Below are 25,281 nucleotides of genomic sequence, written 5' to 3'. Positions count from 1 at the left end.
TTTAAGTGAACTATATTTAGAACTACATGGAATTCTCCCTGAATGCTGCCCCCTCCCTGGGAGCTAGCCATCTCTTCAGTATCAACAAAGTTAAGACAGCACAGAGGCCAGGCCCACTGATCTTTGTTTGGGGGTTTAATACCATCCTTGGATACGCAGTGACTCTAACTGAAGACAGTTGGGATTGCCATGAAAGGTCACTGAAGGTCTGGACAGCCTTGCAGAGAATCCACAGAGACCAGCGGACTAGGCTGCCCACTGCCTCTAGTCCTCACCATTTAGCCAGACCTACCTCCCAGCAACTGGACTTCTGGCCCCATTACTCCCCACATTATCACTAACACCATAATTTCAAGTTCAATGTTTCTTCGGTTTCTTCCGTCTTGTGTTCCCCTTCCCTAGCCAGCCGGGTAAAGTATCTTCCATCCCTGGGATTTCTCTCCCTAATCTCACAGCATTACTCTCCATAATCTCCCCCTTCTGCACAGTCTTTCTTCCTGTCCCTCGGGGGAAATCTGAGGACTGAAAGTATGCTTTCACAGTAGGGAACAGAAAGATTTCAGCAAACACTGAGAGGTAGGATGCGACGCCCAGAGACTCAATGAGCACTCCATGGGTAATGGGTATGGGAGAAGGCAAGTTGAATACAGTAAAAGGCGAGAGCCACCAGAATACCATGAAGCAGAGCTCTGAAGACTTCTCCAGCTCCCTTAACCTCAAATACAGTTCTAACCTTCACATTATTATACGAACTGCATCAAGTCACAACACATCACATGTCACAACACATCAAGTTAGCACCCAATCTGGAATTCAATTCCCATCCAATTCTCCCCTTTATCCTTTGTGTTCCAAGAGGCCTGTTAATCAATTTCTGGGTTCTAATTTCACTCTTAAACATGAGACATAATAAATCCTTCTATATCTCAGGCAAAGTGTGAGCAAGTCATTAAAGCACTAAAACTCATTATACTTCCCCCCCCCCCACATTTCTGTAAGGCAAAGCTAGCTATAGCTACGGGCTGATGAGCACTTAGGACACATGGCTGAGATACAAGTTTGGGTTTCAAAAACCACATGAAAAAGTTCAACTGGGAGAAAGCACAAAGTATATGCTCGGGTAAGATTTTTTTTTTTTTAAAGTAAAACTCTCTTTTGATCATGTTAATAAGGTAGAAGACTAAATAGGTAATGGCAACGCTGGTTCCTCGAATAGCCAGAGTTATGTGAGAGGGTGGTGGGCAGGCAGGGGGGAAAATGTCAGCACTGTGTTCCACTGGAGGTGATTTAATGGTCTACAGTGGATATGATATGGAGACAGGAAAAAAATGGGGAACACATATGAAACTAAGTTCTCCACAAAGAATTCCAGCCTGTTTCTGTATCTGTGTACCTGTAAGCCACCAGAAGCCACTGAAGGGAGAATCAGGAAACTGAGGTGACAGGACTGATGGGGACCAGTATCTGAGACTCTGGTCTCAAGCATCACACTCTGGCCCCGGGAACAAGTAGGCACCAGAGATGAGGGCCTGTCAGTCTATGAGCTTGACACTGGTAAGAGGCTGGACTGCTTTTCATTTCATAGGAAAGAAAGTAACATGCTACACAGTTCTCAGATTTTTTTTTTCCCTTAAAATAACTCCAAATTTACCTGAGAGTAAAAACTTGGTAAGTGCCTTTGGCACAATCACACCTCTTTTTCTACAGCTATGTCTTTTCTAACTTCACACCCATAAAGAATACAAAGAAATCTGAAATGTTTCCACAGTTAAACTTTCATGACTCCCTAATGATTTGAGAAAATATATCAAAACTTCATTCAAAATGTCAAACACATTAAATCTGGCTAAAAGGCCCATCAGTCAGGAATGGTATGAACTACACAAGGTAGGACAAAGAACGAAGACAAGCCTTCATTCCAAAAAGCCAATGGTGACCAGATGTGTAGCACATCAAATGCCACAGGGTCATCTGACCACACCCCATCAGCACAGGTGAGAGAGTTTAGGTAACAAGTGCAGAGGGCAGCTCTGGAGGCAGGGAGACTCCTCCAGACCACAACACAATCAGGCCACAACACAACTAGTAACTCTTACCTAATTAAATCTATTTAAAGTCCATATCTCCAGAGCAAAACATGTAGGTTTCTAAAGTACATGTTAAAAAGTGTTGAAACTTGACCTTTTAGGTGTGTGCTGGTAAGCCCAAGGACTAACAGTCACCACAGAATTAAGCTGGTACCCCATGACTAGGGGAAAGACCAGTAGATGCACAGCAACCAGCAAGGAAAGGCTCCTCCTCATCTTTAGCTGTTGCTATTCTGAGACAAAGGCTCTCACTTCGTAGCCCAGTCTGGCTCAGGTGGCATGAGCTACCACAGCCTGCTCATCTTACCCAATTTTACTGAGAGGTAAACTAAAAGGCAAAAACATGTAAAGCAACATTAGTAAAGCAAGGAGTCAATCTGGCTGCCTCATTTTTTATTTTCTGGTTTTTCAATCTGGCCTTAATATTCCACACAGTTATGCCAACTGCTGTTGCTCACGCACAGTCCATTCTTCATACATTTAACACCTGAAGTATAGAGAAGTCTACAATCCAGCTCCTCCACCTAACACAGACACAAACACACACACACATACTTCAGACTTGGTTTGAAGAAGTTATCCATTTGCAAAGTATTAATTGACTTGTACTCAACAAGAAAGCAACCAACAATAAAGGCTGTGGATCCATGAAATGTGCATTTCTACTTGGCTTAAGATAAAAGCAAAAAAACACCTAGGTCATTTTTTTTAACCCAGAAATTGAAACAGGGACAATTTCATGTACTTTTGACAATTACCCAAGAACTGCCTAGGATACCGTCTCCCCAAAGCTTAACCAGAAACAGAGTAGACCACACACGATTTAATATTGTCTACACTCTATTGCAACTATGAATTCACTGTCTTAGCATACAGTATAGCTTATTTTTATCTTCAATTACTGAATGTACAGTTTTGATGCAATAGTAACTGCAAATGACATTCAGACTCTATCTTATCATCAAACTTTCCTGTAGCCAACTAACAAGGAAAAGACAGTTCCAGGAATAATTCATGTAGCTGCTAGAAAAATTCCTAATGAGTACATATGGAACTTTGGGTCCTTACAAAAAGGTAAACCAAAAAAAAAAAAAAAAGAAAAAAGAAAAGGTAAACCAACTGCAGCTAATGACAGGCTGATCCTCCTAGATCTAGAAGTGTGTGGATGCCATTGTGAACTGCACAGTCTAGCCTGCACAGACCATGAGTGTCCCATATTGGAGAAATCATGAGAGACTGACCACCAGGGCTACTCACAGTACAAACCTATCCACTCATGGACAGTCTCCACAATGCCTGCTGCCCCTGTGAACATTAACATCCTCACAGCAAAGGACCCAAAAGGGAGGTGCAGAGTGAAGCTCTCATTCTTCTCCTAGACTTTGGACTTTAAGCTTACGGCCAGCAGTCACTCTATCACACAGAGAAAGAGGCTCTCTCTGGTAATCCCAGATTAAAAATACAAACGGCCAGCAGGCCCAGGAAGGAATATTCTGTATCTCACACTGGCAGGAAAATAAGAACCAAATCTGAGAAGCAAAACAGTAAAAACAACAAAGGCCCAGATACTGAATTACTGTCCACTCTCAACTGTACTACAACTTCAAACAATGCCCATAATATTGTTCTTAGATCTAAATGCAAGCAAACAAACCAGTTTATCTTCATTTTTTGTGGCATGTGATGTCAAGAAACCTACAAAAGACTGCACCCCAGGAGGTGGAATTATAAACACAGACGGAAAGATTATCACTATAGCGCGAATAAATAAAAGAGCCAGAGGTATTAACTTAAGCATATTTATTCACTGTTTTTCCTTTTAACCAAAGCAGAGACAAACCTCTCCTTAACATAGAGCTCATTCATTAAATGTGAAACTGGTCTTGATGAAGCCAACACCATTAGACTAGTAACATAAGCATTTGAACTAGTAACATAACATTTGAAAATGTCCAAAGTATCATGTAAGCAAAGACTCCATCTTGTTTCAGAAACCAGAGAATCTTTATATGCCATGCTCACACAAATGTCATTATTTTGCCCTAAAATTTCTTGGCTCTGAATTCCTGTACATTCAAAACAAATGTTATGATACACTTTGAGTATATAACATGTAAGATAACTATCCATTCAGCAAGTGATGATTAAAATTTCCATCAAGAAGTACTTTGCAGACAGAGTGGGAGTATACACCTTCAACCTCAGCACTCGGGGGAATGGATACTAGAGGAGGATTTCAGGTTCAAGGACAGTCTGGGATACATAGTGAGCCAAAAGAGCTTTTGAAATTTTCAGATCAAAACCAGAACTGGAAGTAATAAACAGCTTCAATCACTGCTTCAGAGTCCCTAGAGTTCTCCGGTCTCCCACTCATGTTCTACTGGGCCTTAACATATGCACTGCTTCTTAACATAAGTAAAATCACTTCCTCAGAACTTCTGGAGAAATTGAAAGGAAATGATTAAGATGTCTGAAAACTGAATGCAAAGATTACTAAGCTAGCTCTGTCCTGCATCGAGCAAGTCTACCATGATTTCAGGTGTTAGCTACCTGACTCCATGGGGACAACTCAATATTCTCAGCCAAAGTTCCTAGACTCATATTTAGCACATCATATTCCAAGTTTAAGCTGGAAAAAAAAAAAAAAAAAAACCTAAAGATTTACTGTGGAACAGGCCATGATGCAATAATGCAGTAGTTGAGTGGAATGGTAAAGTGTTTCAGCGTGTCTAGGCCTGGATCTGAGTCCACGCTCCAGCGCTCCAAAATCAAAACACTATGCACTCACACATTCACACACACACACAGTCTTTTTTTTTTTTTTTTTTTAATTACTGGACAGTGATGCACACTGTGATCACAGCAATTGGGAGACAGAGGCAGAAGGCCAGCATGGACCACATAGGGAGATCATCTTCAAAAACAAACTAAAGCTACTATGGAATAAGCACAATGAAGAAATGAACTCTAGAACCCCTTAAGAAATCAGTGACTCCTGCAGTTCAGCCAGGCCTAACAGCATACGCCCATAATCCCAGCACTTATGAGGTGGAGGCAGATCGGAAGTTTAAAATTCAGTCTGAACTACATGAGAGGTCCAAGAGAAGGAAGGTAAAGGAGAGAGAAAAGAGAGAAGGAAAGGAAGGGGGATCATGCCCAGGACAGGTTGGGGCAACTCTTCCTACTAAGTCCCTTTTTCTACAGAATGAGTCAAGCAGCGAGGACAGGAACAGCGAGCTGCCTCAGCAAACCAGGCCTCTGGAGGTGCTACTTGTTAAATAGCTCACACTTGTTCCAAAAGGCCAAAGTGAGACAGAGGAAGCCAGCCTTCACAAACAAACATTTTGACAAAACAAACAGAAAAACCAGAACACTTTCCTATATCCTAAGACAGGGAAGGAAACTAGCAAGCCTGATTTCCTTCTACCGCAGCCATAAAGTAAATCAGAACTGCATTAAAAGTCAGTTTCTAGATTTAATTTGTAGACTATGCATTATAGCACATTCATGATCCTTAATCTTTGGCCTAAGAAAACTTCAAAGTACACATTACTAGTGGAACAGTGACAAGACCTCAAGAGCACTACAAAAGAAGAGACTAAACACCATTCTTCCTTGAACCGATCAGTAACGGTCAGAGCCTGGGCCTTTCTGCCAACCTTATTCTAAGATAAGTAAGTGGCAAGTAAGTGGGGAGGACAGCAAGGTCTTACTCTGCTCTCATGCCTTCGTGACTGCTGCCAAGATAAGACAAAATATTCAAAAATCTCACACTGACAAACATGTCGATCCAAGTAGCCTGGAAGTAGTCTTTAAAGAGTTTAATTTAGGACACTCAAAAGAACGAATCTAGTTTGAATCATAACCTCTCAGAAATGAAATAACTGCCATCAGCTCTCATTTTAACTTTACTTTCTACACCACAGATGTTAAGTCAAGCACTGTCTACACATCTGGAATTGTCCAGAGAGTAGCCCAACTCATCCAGGCTAATCAACAAGGCCAACAGCACACCACTGTTCACACTGTGAGGCTGTCCTTTTCAGACATGCTGTCAATAGAGACTGGGCTTAGGCAAGACAGAGCCATAACAGCAAGCACTTGGTTAACGCGCACACAGGAGCATGAGGTTCCTCTGTAAGAAAATTCTTTCTTTTCAGGGGTGCTGGTAATAGCCACATACAACACCAAGCACAGAGCTAGAAAACAACAGTAGTGCTGTCATTTTTAGTACTAGCACAAGTGATGCATCGTATGGCATGATATGAAAATAAGTGTCAAATCCTGACTTAGGCCTGATTAAAACTCACCTAATAAATTAATTCAGCAGAGAATTTTGCAAAGCAACAAACTGGTTTGGTCAAAAAAGCAAAACAAAACAAAACAAAAACAAAAACCAGTTGCTTTTGCTGGGCAGTGGTGGTGCATGCCTTTAATCCCAGCACTCAGGAGGCAGTGGTGGATCTGTAAATTGAAGGCCAACCTGGACTACAGAGTGAGTTCCAAGAAAGCCAACGCTACACAGAGAAACCCTGTCTCAAAAACAAAACAAAAAACCCGGCTGCTTTCAGTATATGTCTTTTATATTTAGAGAAAGCACAAATATTTTCAAATGGCTCTCGCTTCTATTCTATAAGCTCCCCTAAATTATTAAGGTTAAGACCAAACTCTGGATCAATTTACAGAAAACACATAGGGAATGCAAATTACACAGCACCAGCCAGTTAACCTGGACAAAGTGCCTACTGGTGACTAACCCCCCAAGTGTTCTCTCTTCCCAGTCAGCCAATTCCCTGCTTTATTTTTATTTGTTTGTTTGTTTGTGGAGACAGGGTCTCTCTGTGTACTCCTGGCTGTCCTGGAGCTCTCTCAAACTGGAACTGTCCTTACTTCAAAGGGCCAAGCTCAGCCTCGGCCTCCCAAGCGCCGGGACTAAAGGCGCGCACCACTACCTTTCTTTAGAGGCAGCTTCAAAGACAAAACTACCCCAACTCTCTTAGGCTCCACGCTTGGGAACATGGAGTTCCCGTATCTAAACACCATCTGTGATTTGGAATAAGAAACTGCCTAGGAAAGAGAAACACAGCTAGTTTTAAAACCAATTTAAAAATCAGTTATTTAAGCAAAGAACCTAGTGTTCATATTTAAGGAAACAACAAAATTGGGGGTCATAACATTCAAGTTATAATTAGATTAAAAAATAATTTGAACTAATTATAAGGGCCTTAGTTTACCTTCTAGAAAATGCAATTACAATCAAACCTTTTTTTCTGATTTAAACAAGTTGGACCTCATGATTTACCTATAGACAGAATACACAGCACATGGCCCAGGTCCTAATACAATCCACAGATGTCTCAAATAGGTCTTCATATACTAGGATTCTGGGCTGGCAAGTGAGATGGCTCAGCAGATAAAGGCAGTTGCTCCCAACCCTGACAACCAGAGTTCAATTCCCAGAGCCCACAAGGAAGGAAAGAGCTGGCTCCTCAACACAATGTTCTGACCTCCACCCCTACTCCACCTACTGGCATGTGCACATGCACAGACACTCACACACACACAAACATAAAGAAAATACTCTTGTGAAGAACATTTTACAAATTTCTGGTTAATCCAAACAATTTTCCTATTAACAAGGTCACATATAATTAAAAAACAAAGGCACAGAAACAAACATTTCCCAATGTTTAGCCTAAATCTGGGGCACCTCAGTCATGGCCAAAGTAGAATTAGAAAAAGTCACAGAAGTTTTCTCCCTCCTGATGAACGCCTAACTGAAACCATACTGAGCAGTAAAGACACAGCCCACAGCAATAAAGGTGGGCAGGACACGCAAGTGCTCAGCACAGGCATCTCTCAGATGGATGGCAGCCAGGACTTCAGGACACACACCTGTTAAGACCCGACACACACAAGACAGCCCACTGGGCCCAACACAACAAGACTGAAGCCCATAGCGCAGGAACACAATGCCTCTGGCTCCCAGAAGTCCTGTTCCATACCTGTCAACAGGTGAGGGCCCACTTAAAGGCTATGCACAAAAAAACTGCCATCATCCTCAAGCAACACAGCAAGGCCTCTGTCACTTGGCTCCAGCTGCTAGAAGAGACCAAGAAATCACTTTACGGAAGCCCATCTGTTCTCTGCTTTTATAAAATGTATTTTTGAATAGCTTACTGCTGCCCATTGCATTTAAAAAAGTATGGACATCTCCCCACCCCACATACTTCAACAGAGTAATCCTTGACTCTTGACTGAGAAGCGCCCATTCTTCATCTGGACTAGGACAAAGCACTGCACAAACGCAGGGTTAGAGGGGGCACTGGTGGGACGCAGGTCTGTCTGTTCAGGAGGCTGGGCACCACCATCACAGCCTTCCTTCGGTATATTTTCAACATGCCTAACGGCTTCCTCTGACCCCATATCCCTGGGGCAAAACTCCTGGACTGCTCTTCCTCAAGATCCCTCCCATATTACTATGGAATCCTCAGAGGGCCCGTGCTGACCCACAGCAACAAGAACAGACACCTTAGTATGGTTTGCACTTGGTTGCAATCATGTAGACTAGAAACTTAACCAGGTTGGCATATGGTACCTGATTTAGCCACCTCCTCAATATCCCCAACCAACCCAGACATGGTACCTGGCAAAAAAGAAGCCAATATAGCCATATACAGAGCTGAGTTTCTCAATTCAAGAAATTCTCCCAAGGGACTCTATTGAGGCAAAAGCTTGCCTAGATCATATGCTCTTCTCCTACTTGGAGGCCTCAGCCCCCAGAGCTTCATGTTACTTATGACACAGGCGCAGGAAGGCCTTGACAACACCCAGATACTTCTCATCCACATTGACGTTACTAGGCTCTAGCAGATGGCCTCTCACTCTAAAAGTCACTGAGATCAAGAACAGAATCTGTTCACACCCTACCTGGACTGAGCTCTCTGCATGTGGAACTTTTCAGCTTTCCTAACCTGACGTAAACTGTTTAGCACCTTTGGGGAAGAATGTTAAGTATGCTCAATTTCAAAACACTTGAGTGTTCTTCATTACACCAGTTTTCATTTCAACAATTCTATGTGTTCTGAAGGCTGACCATAATTTAAATGTTGTGTAGTAGTTCAAAGTCACCTAGAAAACTAGTTGATAAAGGCTCAAACCTCTGACTTTAAGGAACATAATCCTGTGTAGCCTATTACGGGCTATAAACTTAAGTCCTCTTCATCATCCAGAACTCAGTCCCATCCAAGGGACTTCTTGTTACTTCTTCTGCGATAAGTAACGCTTCTCTCCTAACTTGCTGCAACAGGAAGGTCAGTGGGTTAGACAGGCTGCTAATACGAGTGAACGGGAGTGAGGCTGGGCCTAATGAGGATTACGGGGAAGAATCCAGTGATTCCCTAGAGCTTCTCACCAGCGTGGTCAGATACATCCACTGGCTGAAGAACCCACAGCCACACAAGAATATAGTTTCTACATGTCTTCTAGCTTCAGAAATACGCCCTCCCCGCCGCCTTAAATTATCCTACTTGTTCCTCTCAGTAACCAAGAGATTAGGTACCTACAGCTCAAGCAGCTTCACAATCACACTTTTAAAGCTGGAAAAGTGTGTCAAGACTGGCCCACACCTGGTAAAGACCTAGGAGTCTCATGTTTCCCATTCCTTCCACCAAGCCCATCTGTGTAATGCAACTGTTGCTCCATCAGGTAGGACTGTCTCTACACACACCGCTACTGCAGTCAAGTTTCAAAACAAGCGTTCACCAGAACTGTATTATAGTGCAGGGGCATAGTACATGCTTATTAGCCCAACACCCCGAGTTTCATCTCCAGTGCCACTAAATAAGCAGAGAAAGATTCATCAACAGTCATTACTTATGATTAGCAAACTAAATTCACTTCTCAGTCATCAATAGGGGACAGAAATCAAAAAGGAGATAAAAATTCTCAATGTGATCCTAGCCAGGCCCAGGCCTATAATCCCAGCACTCTCGGAGGCAAAGGCAGGCAGACTGCTGTGAGGCCAGCCTGGTCTACAAAGCTAGTTCAGGACAGCCAGGCTACACAGAGAAACAGCATCTCAAAAAACAAGCTAAATATGGCCTTTTTCCTGCTACATTATACAGTTTATATTAAAACAGCTGGAGAAACACTAAAACCTCCCACTTTTCTACCTGAAAACTTTAATCTATCCAATCCAAGGCACTTCTGACATTCAACCTTATAAAGTCTGCGCAGACATGTAAACAACTCAGCAGAAACACAAAGCTGAGAACTCAAAATATTCCTGCGAAAATTGCCTAGTGTCTGTGCACCTGTGACCATGGGAAAATTGCATGTCCTTTGTCCACCTGCCCCACAGGTCCGGGACAATATGAACTGTCTTCTCAAAGCACTACGTACTGTTCTTTCTTTATACATTGTGTGAGTGCTGACTAAGGGCCAACTACCTGCCAGCCAGCCAAACACTGACCACTTACAGATGCACCCATTTCCCCCAAGTCTAGGTCAGAGGCACCTGGAGAATGACCGCTGTCTTTCTGTTAACCAAGGAACTACACAACTGGCCCAAAAGTCCAGCACAGGAGAGGGCTTAACAAACATTAATGTCAGAAAAGAAGACAAAGAGAGAAGGGAGCCAGTTTGTGACAGACATAGGAACCAGGGCTTTTCATTACCCAACACACCCAACAGTCCCTATGATCCACCAATGATCTGATGAGTTCTGAAAAGTCCCTCATGCAAACACAAGGGCATAGCAGTTGCCATGCAAAGGAGCTGAGGCTCAGAACTGTGAAGAACCTAGTCCCCTGTTTCAACAGTATGATGTTATTCCCAATGTCAATGTACTAGTCAGCTGCATTCCCCCAACATCTGGCTTTCAGAAATAGTCCACACTGCCTCTGAATCAATTTACTCTGATTTTCTCTGATACTATTATTTAAAATGCCTAAAATCATACCGACTTAATATAAAAAGTTCTGCCTTCATATCGATTTTACAGCATTTAAGAAATGTTTCCTGGGCAATCCCAGCACTCGGAGAGGCAGAGGCAGACAGATCTCTGCGAGTTCAAGGCCAGCTTGTTCTACAATGTGAATCCAGGACAGCCAAGGCTACACAGAGAAACCCTGTCTCAAAAAACAAAAACAAAAAAAGAGAACAAGAAAGAAAGAAAAAAGGGAAACGTTTGATTTACTAAACTCTCCAAACTCAAGGTCACAGAGAGCAAATAAGCCTCTTCTGAACTAAGCTGTCCAAAGCAGAGTGGGCTGTATGTTCTAAGCATGAACTCCACAAAAGGCTTTTAATTAAAGCTCAAAAAAGGACTCAGTGAGCTGTCTGCTACACAGATTCTTTACCAAAATAATAATGGAGCAGTAAGAAATATGGATTACTGCCAGGCAGCGGTGGACCTTAAATCCCAGCACTCAGGAGGCAGAGACAAGCGGATCTTTGAATTCAAGGCTAGCCTGATCTACAGAAATGTTTGCAGGGTGTGGTGGTGCAAACCTATAAACCCAGCACTTGGGGAGGCAGAGGCAGATGGATCTCTCTAAGTTCCAGGCCAAGAGTCCAGAACAGAGAGTCCAGGGCTACACAAAACAAAACCAAAAACAACAAACAAAATTAGCAAACATTATAAAACTCAGCAATCTAGCTATGAAATGTGTAAGTTTGTAGATCACTAATAATCACAGAAAGATTAGTTTAAGGTTCTCCCTCTATATTGGACTAACTGAATAGAGCAGTAAGGAATAACGAAACAGGCTCTGAATAGACACGCCAAAGTTTACCACAAAGCAAAGTGAGACTGCCATCAAGTTACAGATCTGATCAAATGTCAGAATTAAGTTTAGAGGCACAGTAAAGAAGTCCCTATGTCCCCCAATTTTCAGCCTCCACAAGTCATAGCTTATCTAAGAAGGCTACTAGCATGATTCTTGCTTACAAACAAAACATACAGTAAGCACAGAAACAAGTAAAATAAAATAACGAAGCAGAAAAATACTAAGCCTTGGCCCATACAGAGTTAAAACACTCAGGGGAGGGCTGGAATTTTCTGGACTCTTATCATCTGACCCAGAATCAAAGTATTTAGTGACCTAAAGCAGCAACTAAATCACCGTCAATAAAGAGGAAAATGTAGTCAGCAAGCGACACATCAGCCATCCCTTGGGTGAGCCTATTTCATTTTGCTGTGAAATACAAAGAATATGGAATTCAAAAGTCACAATGAGCTCATCAAATATGGCTTGAGAGTTTTCCAAAACCATGTTTATGATTTTATTTATAGCCTCACTCCCACAAAATACTTGCAATGTCTGGGAAAAGAACAGGCTTGTTCGGATTACAAAAACTTAATAAGATCTAAGGGGAGAGCAAAAAACAAAACAAAAACCCAATGTTCTTGTTGTAATATAAACGACAGTATAGTGCCTTGGCCTGTTTTCAAACTATATTCAAATGAGAGACCTCAAATTCACATTAAAGTTTTTCGTAAAAATATTCCAGCGACGTATCGGCATGCCAGCTGGAAATATGATATAGTCAACCAAACTATTTTCCTACCCACAAATTATCCCCTCCTTTTTGTAAGTGTGACTACGTTCTACCGTCTGCTCAAAACATCGTTTATCACAAAACTGTAAGAACTGAAGGCAAAGCAAGCCTCCTTAACTTCCACAAAGCCCAACGCCCTCGGCCCCCGGTGCACCCCATCTTTGTCTCTTCCAAGTGCGGCTCTCCCTTCCCGTCTACCTCCTCGGCCGCGTCCTGCGCTGTCAGCGGGGCCGGAAGGCGCAGGCGGCCCTCCCTCGCGGCGCCGCCGGCCGATTCCGGGAGCAGGGCCGGGCCCGCACTCCGCGGCCGCACGCGCACTTCCCGCCGAGCGGGCGCTCTGAAACAAGTTCGCAAACAGCCCGAACGCGCAGGGACCGCCGTGATTCAGCAGCGGGCCGGGCGGGGACGGTGGGCCGAGCCCGGAAAAGGTCACCGCGACGCCACGGGCGACGGCCGGCCCACGACTCTTACACCGGCGCGGGTGCGGCCCAGGCCCGGCGGCGGCGGCGATTCCTACCTCTGCGGCTCTTCGGAGAGCTCCGCTTGCTCCGGGCGCTGGCTCGCTCTTCCTCAATCGCAGCTGCTATCTCGGGGTTGTCTTCCCCATTGTACCAGACCAGGAGCTCCTCGCCAGGCGCGATTGGCTACCGGGGAGAAGAGACAAGAAGCGGACCAATCAGAGACGCGGTTGTTGGCGGGGGCGGCCCGACCGCGGGCAGGAGCGCCGCGCCGACCGCAAACAGCTGTCGGGAGGGCGCCGCCGCCACGGGCGCGCGCGGAGGGGAGGCGGGGCCAGGGCGCGCGCAGGAAGGCGGAGGAACCTAGAGCGCAGGCCGGGGCAGGAGGCAGCTCCGCGGCCAGGGCTAGTAGGGCCAAGGCACAGCGCTCAGGTCAAGCAGGACGACCAGGCAGCTTGTCATGGAGGTTCACAGGACTGCGTGCACCGGCTGCTTGGAACTACTGCTCAGCTTCCGTCACCAGATTCTTAGAGCTAGCTTTAAGCCTCATGCCACCACCCACGCAAGAGAGAAAATAAAACATGGGACCATTTTGCCCATGAAATTCCAGTGGATGAGAAATTTAAAAGACCATTAGGAAGCAAATGGCACGGGAAGGAGTTAGCAGCATACGTTTCTGATTCCAAGCACAAGTTAAGCAGGAACACTCTGCACTTTTATCCATGCACACAACTGCTATTTCTAAGTACAGAAGCGCTGAGCTCAGGCACAGCCCAACCTATAACAGTCATTAACCAGCACAAACCTGTGAAAACACATCAAAAGTGTACGTCACAATTTCTAGTTACAGAAATGCCAAACAATACCTCCTATGAATTATGCTCCTAAAACATTAAACTCTTCACAGTCACACCTAACACCATCATACCACTATACCTGCAACATCCTGAAGAAATATTTTGAGTAGAAGAGTGAGTCCTCAACAGAATTGGAAAAATCCTTTTCTTTCACCCTCAGGGACCCTGCTGTTCAGAAAGTTTAAGAAAAAGCCCATCTAAACCCACATGCTGACTCAGATGATCAAAAGAAGACACAAATAAAAGGGAATGTTCTTACTTAATTAAAATAATCCATATTGCAATCATCAACACAGATTGATCCAGACAAAGCTCCCCAGTGTACCTAAGGGTAGTAGGTGAAAAGACTGAGAAGTAGCAGAACATTTGCTTCCTGACAAAATCCTCTCCCCACAAACAGCAATCAGTCACAAAGGGAGGAAGAGTCTTTATAATGAGTCAGATGGACAGCACCTGCCTCCTGAGACCATGCACTGTGAACGTACTGCTTCTGGGATGCCCAGAAGGCAGAGGTAGGATCTATCAAAAAGAAATCCTCAGCACTGACAGGTTATCAAAGTAACTGCCCAGGCCTAGGAGCCAAATGAGAGCCAGAATTCTTTTCCTATAAGGATATGGCTGCAACGACAGACAGGTCAGTTGTACAGACACAATCTTGGCTGAGTAGGCAGGTCAGCTAATACAATACCGCCTAAGGGCTGGCTCCCTGATGTGCCAGTGCAATGTGACTATGTAACAGTTTGGTCCAGGGATTTTTGTTTGTTCTTCCTTTGCCTTTTTTTGAGACAGGATCTCACTGTGTAGCCTCGGCTGGCCTGGAACTCTCTAGGTACAACAGTCTGGTTTTGAATTCAGAGATCCACATGCTTCTACCTCCCGAGCACTCATATTAAAGGTGTGTGCAGCGTACTCGTCCCTTGTTTTTGTTTTAAAGAGCAAAGGTCCCTTACTTCTACAAAGCTTCCAGTTTAGACAGTAAGCATGACTTTGCTTCATGGTCTACAGAATTCCCCTACTTCAAAATATTCAAGTTGAGTGTGGAGTGGTGATGCATACCTGTAATCCCGTCACTCTGGGAGGCAGAGGCAGAGGCAGGGGCAGGTGGATCTCTGAGTTCAAGGACAGCCTGGTCTACAAAGTGAATCCAGGACAGCCAAGGCTACACAAAGAAACCCTGTCTTGGGAAAAAAAAAAATCAAGTTGTTTAAAATAAAAGAATCAGCCACTCTTTACTTTCTTTTTCCAAAAATAGCTAAAATCTGCCACTTTATTGTTTTTGAATTAATGTCTCACATCCTTTGTAGAGTCAGCTAAACTTAACCCATAACCCAATTTAACAATCTATTAATGAGCTAAAACAGCCATCACAAATGCCTTTAAGGATACTGAAAAGCTCATCTGTTTTGTTTGCATTTCAAAATTAAACTGTTTTAGATCATGTAAATTTTAGTTCATTTCTCTTTCTATGGCATACACTTATGAAATAGTATTAAAAACTATTTGAAATGATTAGGATTCTAGAAAATATAAAATAAAAGCGAAGTTTAAAAGTAAAGGGGAGTGAGGGCAAATGTATACTTATGGTCTTCAGTCAACAGCATAAGAACCTGGGCTAGAAGCAACCATGAGACCCACAGGCCTCCAACAACAAGAACACCTGTTTCCCTTTTCACTGCTCTTCAGGCATCAACAGGGCTAGCTGTCCTTCACTATGAGATGAGTTCAATATCTGCACAGGGATGGGATGAAGCTCAGTGTCCTGGGTTTGAGCCCAAAAACCAATAGATGGAGAGGGCACGAATAACCACAAACTCTTCATAGAGAAGAGCACTCATGTCCATTCAAGTTATTCTTTATTACAAAATACAACCCAGAATCTGTGTACTGCAAATCAAATAAAAAATAACTTAAATGTTGATAGCCTGGCGATGTACTGAAGGGGAGCCTACTTTGTTCAGTACTGAGCTGCTTTCAACACAACACTGTTATGTAACTGTGTTGTTGCTATACCATCAGGCCATATACTAAACACTCTCTTACAAAAGACAAAAAAAAAAAAAAAAAAAACAGTATTCTTTTATTCAGTTTTTTTTTCCCTGTACTTCTTAACACTTTCAAGATTTCTTGCAACAAACTGAAGAGTCTAGAGTTATCCCACATAATTCTTTTACAAAGCCTGCTCAAAGAATGCTGAATCTTTGAATGCTGAATCAGGAATCAGGAAATCACAGCTGAGGGACCCAAAGGCCTCAAGCATCCCTCAACAACTACCAGAGGTCAGGACTTCAGGTGTACAAAGATCAGAATTACGCTCTGCCAGTATAGCTCATTAGTTAACACTTGGAGTAGTTATTAATACTCTATACTGATCCACTGCATACTATCTACTTTTCACAGCAACTATGTGAATTAGTTTATTATTAGTTTATTAGTTTATTAAACATTTTCTCCCAATAAAAATTCTGAAACCAGAAATGCTCCAAAATTTCAAACTTTTGAGTGGTGACATGACCCACAATCCAAAGCAAGACCAACAGAGCCCCTATATGAAGTTCTTGTAGGTCCACTTGTCTCAGATGTATCTGAGACCTAGGTAAATTCTGTATTTAGATATGGGTCCCATCCCCAATAACTAAGTGTATGCAAATGTTGAAAATCCAAAACACTGACACTAAACGCTCCAAATAAGGAACACTCAACCTACTTAGCTACCTCCATTCTTTACCCTATATAGCTGTCTCCATCTCTAGTTTACACTGCCTGTCTCACAGCTACTTTGTCTCTACTAGGATTCTACCTTGCCAACAGAACCAGATGTATCTCCTGCTTGCAATGTATTTGAGAAACAGAATGAATCCTTAGTGGCATTTGGAACTAGGCTGCAGGGCTACTAGAAAAGCCTGTGACTACAATTCAGCAGAAAGAAATAAAAAACAAGGTTCTGAGCAGCCTAAGTATGAAAATGGAAAAAAAAAAATCCAAATGCTTCAGGGCCTAGAAGCCAGGGCTAGGTCTAAAAGTGTCACAGTTATATGTCAATGCTAGAAAAATACAACTGAAGAAAATTTAACAGCCACATGCTAACACAACTTGCAAAAGGCCTTATGCCACCACACCTATGATCTCAGGACACTGCCTGAAATGCTCAAGAAGTTTCCAACACTGTGAAGATTTAAAAACAGAAAAAAAATTTCTATACACTTGTCCCCAAGTCTCTGACATATAAAATGGACCTAAGTGAATGAAGAGCTATTATTGTTTGTTACAGCAATTTGGACAGAGGTATCTATTCCAAAAGAGGCAACCATCACCTATCTTTCCAGCCCCAACATTCCACTCTAGAACATTCCAGGCATGGAATATAGATCTGTCTGCTACAGAAACGTGACCTGTGGAAACAAAACAGGGATTCACCACAGAAACATGCTACTTTGAAAAGCGTCCTAGTAGTTAAGGTTCTAAATGTGCTGGGTGCCATCATCACAAGCTCTGAGCATGGCTGTCCTCTTCATCTCTGCAACTAATATACCCAGGAAATATTTGACAGGAGGAAGAATATATCCCAAATTCTAACCTAAATATAATCAAAGAAACAAAAAGCGAACCCAAGGCTTCACGCACACTCAACACTATGAGTGTGCTCTTTGTTAACATGCACCTTCACAGTACTGATAGTTACTCACAGTGGGATAAATCTTCCAGATAGTCCCCAGTGCATCTGTGTCAGTGGAGGAGGAGGGGAGCAGCTGCCACAGATAATCAACAGTATGAAGAAAGATGCAGTCTGTAATTACTCAACACAGTCTTCTTGCTCTAGTTCCCCTACACGCAAGACCTCATCAACCATGTATTTAACACAGAGTCTTGGGTGCATGGATGAACCACTTCAAACACAATCCATTCTAGGTCTGCAAAGTTGTTGTCAGCCACAACTAGACTGCATCTAGAGAATGCATGCAGAGTAGCCAGGAGCAGACTAACACCCACACTATTACCTTTAGGGTTTTATAATAAATGGCTCTGTTGATTTCCAGTGGAAATAAATTTTGCTCTTCTCCTGAGCAAGCCCAGTTCACATAGCGTAGCCAGTTGCCCTTCTCGGGATCGGTGGCATCAATGCACATCCACCCCAAATTTGGGTAGTACACCTAGGGATGGACGAGAACAAGCTTGCGTTAGGACAGGGGTGGTTAGAAACAATTTCATCAACTTTCCAAACAGTTGTTTTCACCATACACAAGCACTCTAAAGCATTTCAGAAAAGGAAGATAAACAATGCAAAAAAATACAAGCAGAAAACAGAAGCTGTAAAATCTTAGTCTTTCTTTAGGTTTGGTCCCCACCCCACCCCACCACCGTGTGAGAAATTGATCATATGCTTGGTCTGCAACTGTTTCCTGTACATGAAAACAGGTTACAACCACATGCTCTCCAATGTGACTTAGCAAATTGCCTTCTAAAATATTCTGTCAGTCCAGTCCGGGTCTGCACAGCTGAGCTACAGATCAGAAGTCTCTTACTAGCATGATTTACAGAGACTTGAGAAAATGAACACACTCTGTGAATGTGCCATGTGGGTGAAAGCTATGACTGCTTTGTGCACTCCACTGCCTGCTAATACTGGTACCATCCGGCATATGTGTCAGAACTAAGGCTCTGAGACACTGCAGAAAAATAGCAGAAAACCCAGGACACAGAATCTACTCAAGCGAGACGCTTCCCTGACCACCCATGTGTGCTCGACTCCTCTGAGATGCCGCCAACAAACTCTTAGCTGGCCATGCCTTCATTTGAAAGAACACCAACCCTGCAAGCAGTCTGCAGTGTGTATGTGCACACATACACGCTTATCCCCCAAACCAGACCGCAAAAGACCTGAGTAAAACACTGAACCAGAACTGCAGATAGTCGTTCTTTTTAGGAAGACACACACCTCCCCTACGCACCTTGACTCCTTCCATTCACTTCTTCTTTCCTCTCTCACCACATCAATCGCCTTTCCTGAAGTGACTTTCCCTCAGAACAAAGGTCCTGCTCTCAGCTCATGGCTGGGATGCTGACTTCCTGGGCAAGCCAGGGCTCTCAATCTGGCTCTCATGTTCCCAGACACTGACACTACTAAAATCTATGTCAGACTTCATTTACTACTTTCCCCTTTCACATGTGGAAATCGGGGCTTGACAGTGGAAGAGTCTTCCTTTCTAAATCACTTAATTGGAAGAGACAGTCTTAAACCCAGGCCTGTGTGACCTCTATTTGTGGCTATTTTCCTGACCACCTGACCACCCTAGGTAAGACTACAGGCTCTTCTCTTCCCACCAGCACCCAAGCCTCCCTCAGCTCTTACAGGAGTAGAATATAGACAGACAAGACAAACAGACACACAGACACACAGACACACACACACACACACACACACACATTTTCCTCTTCAAAACAAAGCACCCCTCACATGGTATGTTATGAAGAGACAGTTGCAAAACTTGAAGTTGAACACAAAAATACACACAAAACAACAAAAGCTGCTTTCCAATGTTTAAGAGCGATGATTGTCCATTTGCAGGAGAGTCAAATATGGAAGTGAACTGATGTACAAACTGCCAATTCCCTGGTTAGTCCACTAACTCACACAGGTATTATTACTATTATTTCCTTTGCCCCTGGCCTCAAAGATAGTCTTTTTCTTTCTTTCTTTTATTTCATATTGGTAGACAACCAGGTCCCACTGGGTCACCACCCACACACTGACAGTGTCTACCAATGGGACTGCAGAGACAGCAGCAGCTGCCAGGAAAACCCACCCAACAGAAGGTGACTGTGGCAACTTGACTACCCATCTGCTTTACTAACAACCCGGGCTCTGCTGGAACTTCCTGGCTCTTGAGTCAATATATACCTTTGCAAACCAACAATGTTCCAGTTGAGTGAATTCTTTCTTTATCCATACTTCATTGTATCTCGATGAGAAATGAGGTATCTTCTAAGATACAATGATATGCAGAAAGAAAAGATGACTATGGAAGAGGGGGTTTGGGAGAGGTATATTTATATTTGGGGGCTTGTTTACTTTTTGTTTTCTGAGAGTCTCACTATGTAGTGTGCCTATACATACATGTGTGAACACATACAAATACATTGCTGACTAAATAAACCCACTTATTGATAAAAATGTACTGTTTATTTTTAGCCTAAATATAAGAATATGCAAGAGAAAATAATCTGTAACTACATAATGGTTTTCTCTGAGAAAATGGGGTAATTCAGTTCTTTTCTTTTGCTTTGAAGTTTCTGCCACTCCTCCACCAGTACAGCATCACACTGAGGTGGGGTGGGGAAACACACAGAGCAATTACTGAAGGTCTACATCTGCAAGAAGTACCCAAAGTCTGCTGTATGTCCAGGGACAACACAACTGTGCTACACTTTAAAACCACAACAAAATAAAACAAGCGAACAAAAACCACACAACAAACAAAACAGAAAACAGCTGGATGTGGTGTGCACCCCTTTAGTCCCAGCACCCAGCATTTGGGAGGTAGAGGCAGGCAGATCCGTGTGAATTGAAGGCCAACCTGGTCTACATAATGATTTCCAGACCAGCCAGGGCTATACAGACCCTATAAAAACAGTGTGTTAGTATTATTGTTTTTATTGAGCTTTAGCTTGTTAATGAGGAACTAAGATGAGAATATGATCCGATACAATTCCCATGTTTGCTGGCCAACCTCAATTTCTAATCACATTAAACTCAGTGACCTGACATAAATATCTCTAAAACTTGATAAAAAGTTTTACTGATGACTAATTGCTAAGCTACCAAAGTACCACAACATCACTGGACAAGGGCAGCGGAAAGACAGTGACAACCAAGTACAATCTCCCAGCAGGCACAAGGCAGGCAACCCTCCCTCACTAGCTCAAACCCAACAAGAGACACTGAAGAGGCCTATTTCTCCATCTCCATGAGAACCAAGAAATACTTGACTCACCGGACTCCAAAGAGGAACAGCACACAGACTCAAGATCTTTACCCTGTTGCAGTCCACAAAGCAGTCTCCCATCCCGAGCCGGGGCTCCAGAGTCCATACTGGTAAGAACAGCTCTGGCAAGCTGACTTCCAGACCCCACCTCTCATCTGGAGATGATCCGGCATGCACCACTGTGGCCACACTGGGGAGACTGGGCGCCTTACAAATTATTTTTGTTCAACATTTCTAAGTGTCTATAAACATTATGGTTTTGATATTTAAAATTGTTTAATATATTCGTACATTTGTGTCTATGCAGAAGGTATGAGTGTGCCCATGAGTGCTGGTGCCCAAGGAAGCTAGAAGGTGTCAGATCCTCTGAAGCTGCAGTTAATGAAACAGAGCCTGGGTCCTTAGCAACTGCAATATGCACTCTTAACCACTGAACCATCTCTCCAGCCCCATGAAATGCTCCTAAGTCCCTTTTACAAATGAGGGAACACAGCAGATGGACAACTTCAGTAGAATAACCTAGCCACTTAAAAAAAAAAAAAATTCACTTGATCTTCTCATTTCCTCCTTGAATCAAAATGAAACAGATAAGCAGACAGGGAACAGGGAAGAACAGACCTTCACCAAGAACACTCCCTCTAAATCCTTCTTCTGATGGCTAGGTTATACCTCATGGTAAAGCACTTGTCCAGAAGGCCACCCGATGTCACTTCCAGAAGCTCTAAATAAAAGAACAAACCATCTTTCGGGTTCCTGACTCTTCCAGGGGTTAAGGAAGCCCTATCCCCCGAAAAAAATAAAAATAAAGGAAGCCCTATCCATCTCCTGTTCTCCTGTTGTCACTGAACAGTGATGCATACTCTAGAGGACTGTGACTTATACATATGTGGTCTGGATGAGAACCAAAGAACCATATGTATAAGTCACAGTCCTCTAGAGGTGCCACTGAGAAATAATGGACCTGGGAGAAGGAAAGGACTCCAGCATGTGCTCCTATCAGTATCCATCACTGTCACCAGAGGCCCAGGCCACAGGACCACCCAATTTTGTATGTTCACTCATAAAACTGTGAGCCAAAACAAACCTTTCTATACTTTAGATAATCTGTCTTTGGCATCTTATCATAGTGATGATAAGCAAGGGTCCACACCCCAAAATACTCTGTCTATGGTCTTAGCTATAGGAAGAGCACTAACGGCAACCCAGAGGCTTAGTTTAATTTTGACTCCAGGTATCTCAAGCAAGCCACTAGGAGTCCAGACTTCTTATCTGCATGAGGCTTTTACTCCAGACCAACAACCTCCATGAGATAAAGCCAGGAGTTTACAGAGCACATGTTTCTATGTCAAGATCAACATTGCATAACACTCAGAAAAAGCTTGACAAAGCGTTAAATGGGTGAATAAATAAACTCCCAAGGGGAAAAAAGCTGCACCACACCAAGATGCTAACCTAAGTAAAAGTTAACCTGTTTGAAAGATTATTTAATCTTCTGTATGCCAACACCCTTGGCTATCATGAAATTCCCGAAACAGCTGATAACTCTGCTGTTATTACAACAACCACTTCTACAGCTGAAGTACCAACTTCTGCAAACTGCTGTACCTGCTCGGTAAACCTGAAACACCAGACACCTCCACATTCACTCCTCTGACTTCCTTCCCACACAGCCAAGACACAGCAAGCTAGCTGTCCACAGAGTAATATGAAAGTGGTTGAGAGCACAGGAAATACTGCCCAGTAGTTAAAGAGCACCTCTTCTGGAGGATCCAGGTTCAATTCCTAGCACCCGCATAGTGGCTCACAACTGTGTGTAACTCCAATTCCAGTTGATCCAACAGCCTCCTCTGGCCTCTTCAGGCACTGCACACACATGATGCTCAGAAACTGATATAAGCAAAACACCCACACATATTTCAAAGGGATTTTTGGCCTTACAGGGCATACAGCCCATTGCCACTGCTCAACCAGACAGCAGACGAATGAAATGTGGCTGTGTGCCAATAAAACTTTCCTCATGAACTAAAATTTGAATTTCATAACATCGTCATGTGCCACATGGTTTAAAAATATGAAGGTCTTGGAGCTTTAAAGTACAGGCTGTAGGCTGGATCTAGAGACAATCTTTCCGACAGCAACATTCCCAGCAACATTCTACAGCTGAGAAGAACAGTGAGCATGGCTAACCCCTTCTGAAAACAGGCTCTGCAGAACTGACTGGCAGTTTCCAATGACATCCAACTACAGGGAAGGGCACAGAGGAATCAGCTGCCACTACTTCCAGGGACACCCAATTACAAAGACACAGCAAGCACTGCCGAGCTCACACACTAACATTTCTTCACAATGCTAACTCATAAAAAAAGGGTTTTGCTCCTTAAAAACTGTATTGAAATCTTCTCTCTATGCAGAGATCAGTTCTGCACCAATTGTAATCAATAAGCAACTGTACCTCTTTCCTCTGTCCTCTAGACAGAGGGAATAATTTATTGGCAAGATGGTCAAAACACTAATATAAACAATAATCACTCACTTAAAAGAATAGATTTTTAAGGCTATTAAAAATACAGACAATGCTAAGCTTCAAAGGCTTAGAAAAAAGCATACTCTTGCTGGTTTTACAAATATTTTTAAGGGCTTTTAAGCAAAACTTGCCAAAAATGTACAGAAGTTCATATTTTTTGTTTACATTACATAACTTTTGACTTAATATTACACTGCTAGGAAAGTATCTTAAAGAAAATATTAAACAAGTCAGCATATTACATGTACAGTGAGTTTATACTTTAAAGAACTGTCCATCCTCAGCAAAAGATTAAGGCTATTTAAATGCTCAACAGAAGGTAACTCATGAATGGTGTAGAAATGAAATTGTGAATAGCCACAAAAAAAAAGGTAGGCACGATATACTTAACACAGATATATCCCCTACCATTGGCAGGAAACAGCACATTACATTCCTGGACATGGTGTGGGACCTGGCACTAGTGTTTAAGAGACAAGGACAGCAAAGGCTCTAGACAAAGATAGACCTGCCTGCACTACATGAGACTCTGACAAAAATAATTCCTTACTAACTTAGTGAATTTTATATGTAGTTAAAAGATTGCTCATAGAGATGCCTGGGTGCTGGGAATTTAAGTGAATTTTACCTTTTGGTGAGTTTTTTCTGTACCATGTCATCCTATTATCGTTTGTGTAAGCACATAGTTTTCTTTTGTTTTTTAAGTCAGAGAACAACTTGGGAGAAGTCAGTTTTCTCCTTCACCATGTGGGTTCGGTGATAGAATTCAGGTCCTCAAGCTTGGTGGCAGCACCTTCACCTAATAAAGCATCTCGCTTGCCTTGTTACAATCTTATTGCAAGAAGAAAAGTAAGGATATCATTAACTTAGTTCTCACATCTAAAATGGCCTTTTATTTTTAAAAAAAATTAAAATAAGATATAGATGCCAAAGGTATGACACGTGTGATACTTTGTCATACACATGCCATACCTATGTCATCTCTATCTTCTTGCAAAGAAAGGTCAATCTTCACAAGAACCTGATTAAAGAGTGAACTTGAGCCTGATTAAGAAGCAGTGACACTTTCATGATGAGCTACAAACTGAAGACTGAAGCACATGTATGCAAAGAATCTTGAATTACTAGCAGTAAGACAGTGCATGTATAGAGGAAAATGAGAACTAGTAGTTCTCAGTTGCAAATCACAACTCTCAGAAAGTGACTCTCAAACCATGCTAGGCCTGACTTTCAGTGTATATAATAGCTCCCAAAAGACCTGAGTGATAGTTTATACAGCATGTCCAATATCAAACTATTACTCAGGATAGAAGGCACCACAGGGTGCTGGAGAGCACAGGGGAAATGAAAGCACTGGCTGCTCTTCACAAGGACCTGGTTCAATTCCCAGCTCCCACATGGCCGCTCACAACTGTCTGTAACTCTAGGATTCAACACCATCACACAGGCATACAAACAAAACATAAATAAAAATAAGATTTTAAAAAAGTTTAAAAAAAAAAGGCACCACTGACTTCACTTTAGCAGTCATGCATTTGTTCTACTGTACACACAGAACATGAGTAAGCATGTCATTTCCTGATATTCCTCACTTTGATTACTGCTAACTAGGTCAAGCATGCCTGTTGGCTTCTTTGGAGAAACTTTTTAAATGAATGAGGTGCCTTATTTGAGAGCAATATTGTACAGGCAACTCATTTTTAATGACACAGGTATTATCTTCTGTAAGGAAGACTTTTTGTGACCAAATTACAAAGCTCTTTCACCTCCCAACAGTTCTGATCCTTGAGGTAAATCCTTGTTTCCCAAGGG

General features: G+C 42.7%; 1 protein-coding gene across 4 annotated transcripts in view; it reads right to left on the bottom strand.

The window, feature by feature from the left end:
* Positions 1–25,281, bottom strand: part of Prdm2 (PR/SET domain 2) — a 103,867-nt gene that overhangs the window by 39,368 nt on the left and 39,218 nt on the right. For all 4 annotated transcript variants that reach the window (XM_021650239.2, XM_021650240.2, XM_060379126.1 and 1 more), the window contains 2 exons: positions 17,961–18,113; positions 13,168–13,294 (listed from right to left, as the gene is read on the bottom strand). In XM_021650239.2, coding sequence (XP_021505914.1) covers positions 13,168–13,294; positions 17,961–18,113 — 280 coding nt within the window. The remainder of the gene's footprint in view (positions 1–13,167; positions 13,295–17,960; positions 18,114–25,281) is intronic.

Source organism: Meriones unguiculatus, chromosome 3 (genome assembly GCF_030254825.1).
Source record: "Meriones unguiculatus strain TT.TT164.6M chromosome 3, Bangor_MerUng_6.1, whole genome shotgun sequence".
Taxonomy (NCBI): domain Eukaryota; kingdom Metazoa; phylum Chordata; class Mammalia; order Rodentia; family Muridae; genus Meriones; species Meriones unguiculatus.
The sequence above is the reverse complement of the archived record's forward strand: the minus strand, read 5'-3'. Positions and strand labels throughout refer to the sequence as shown.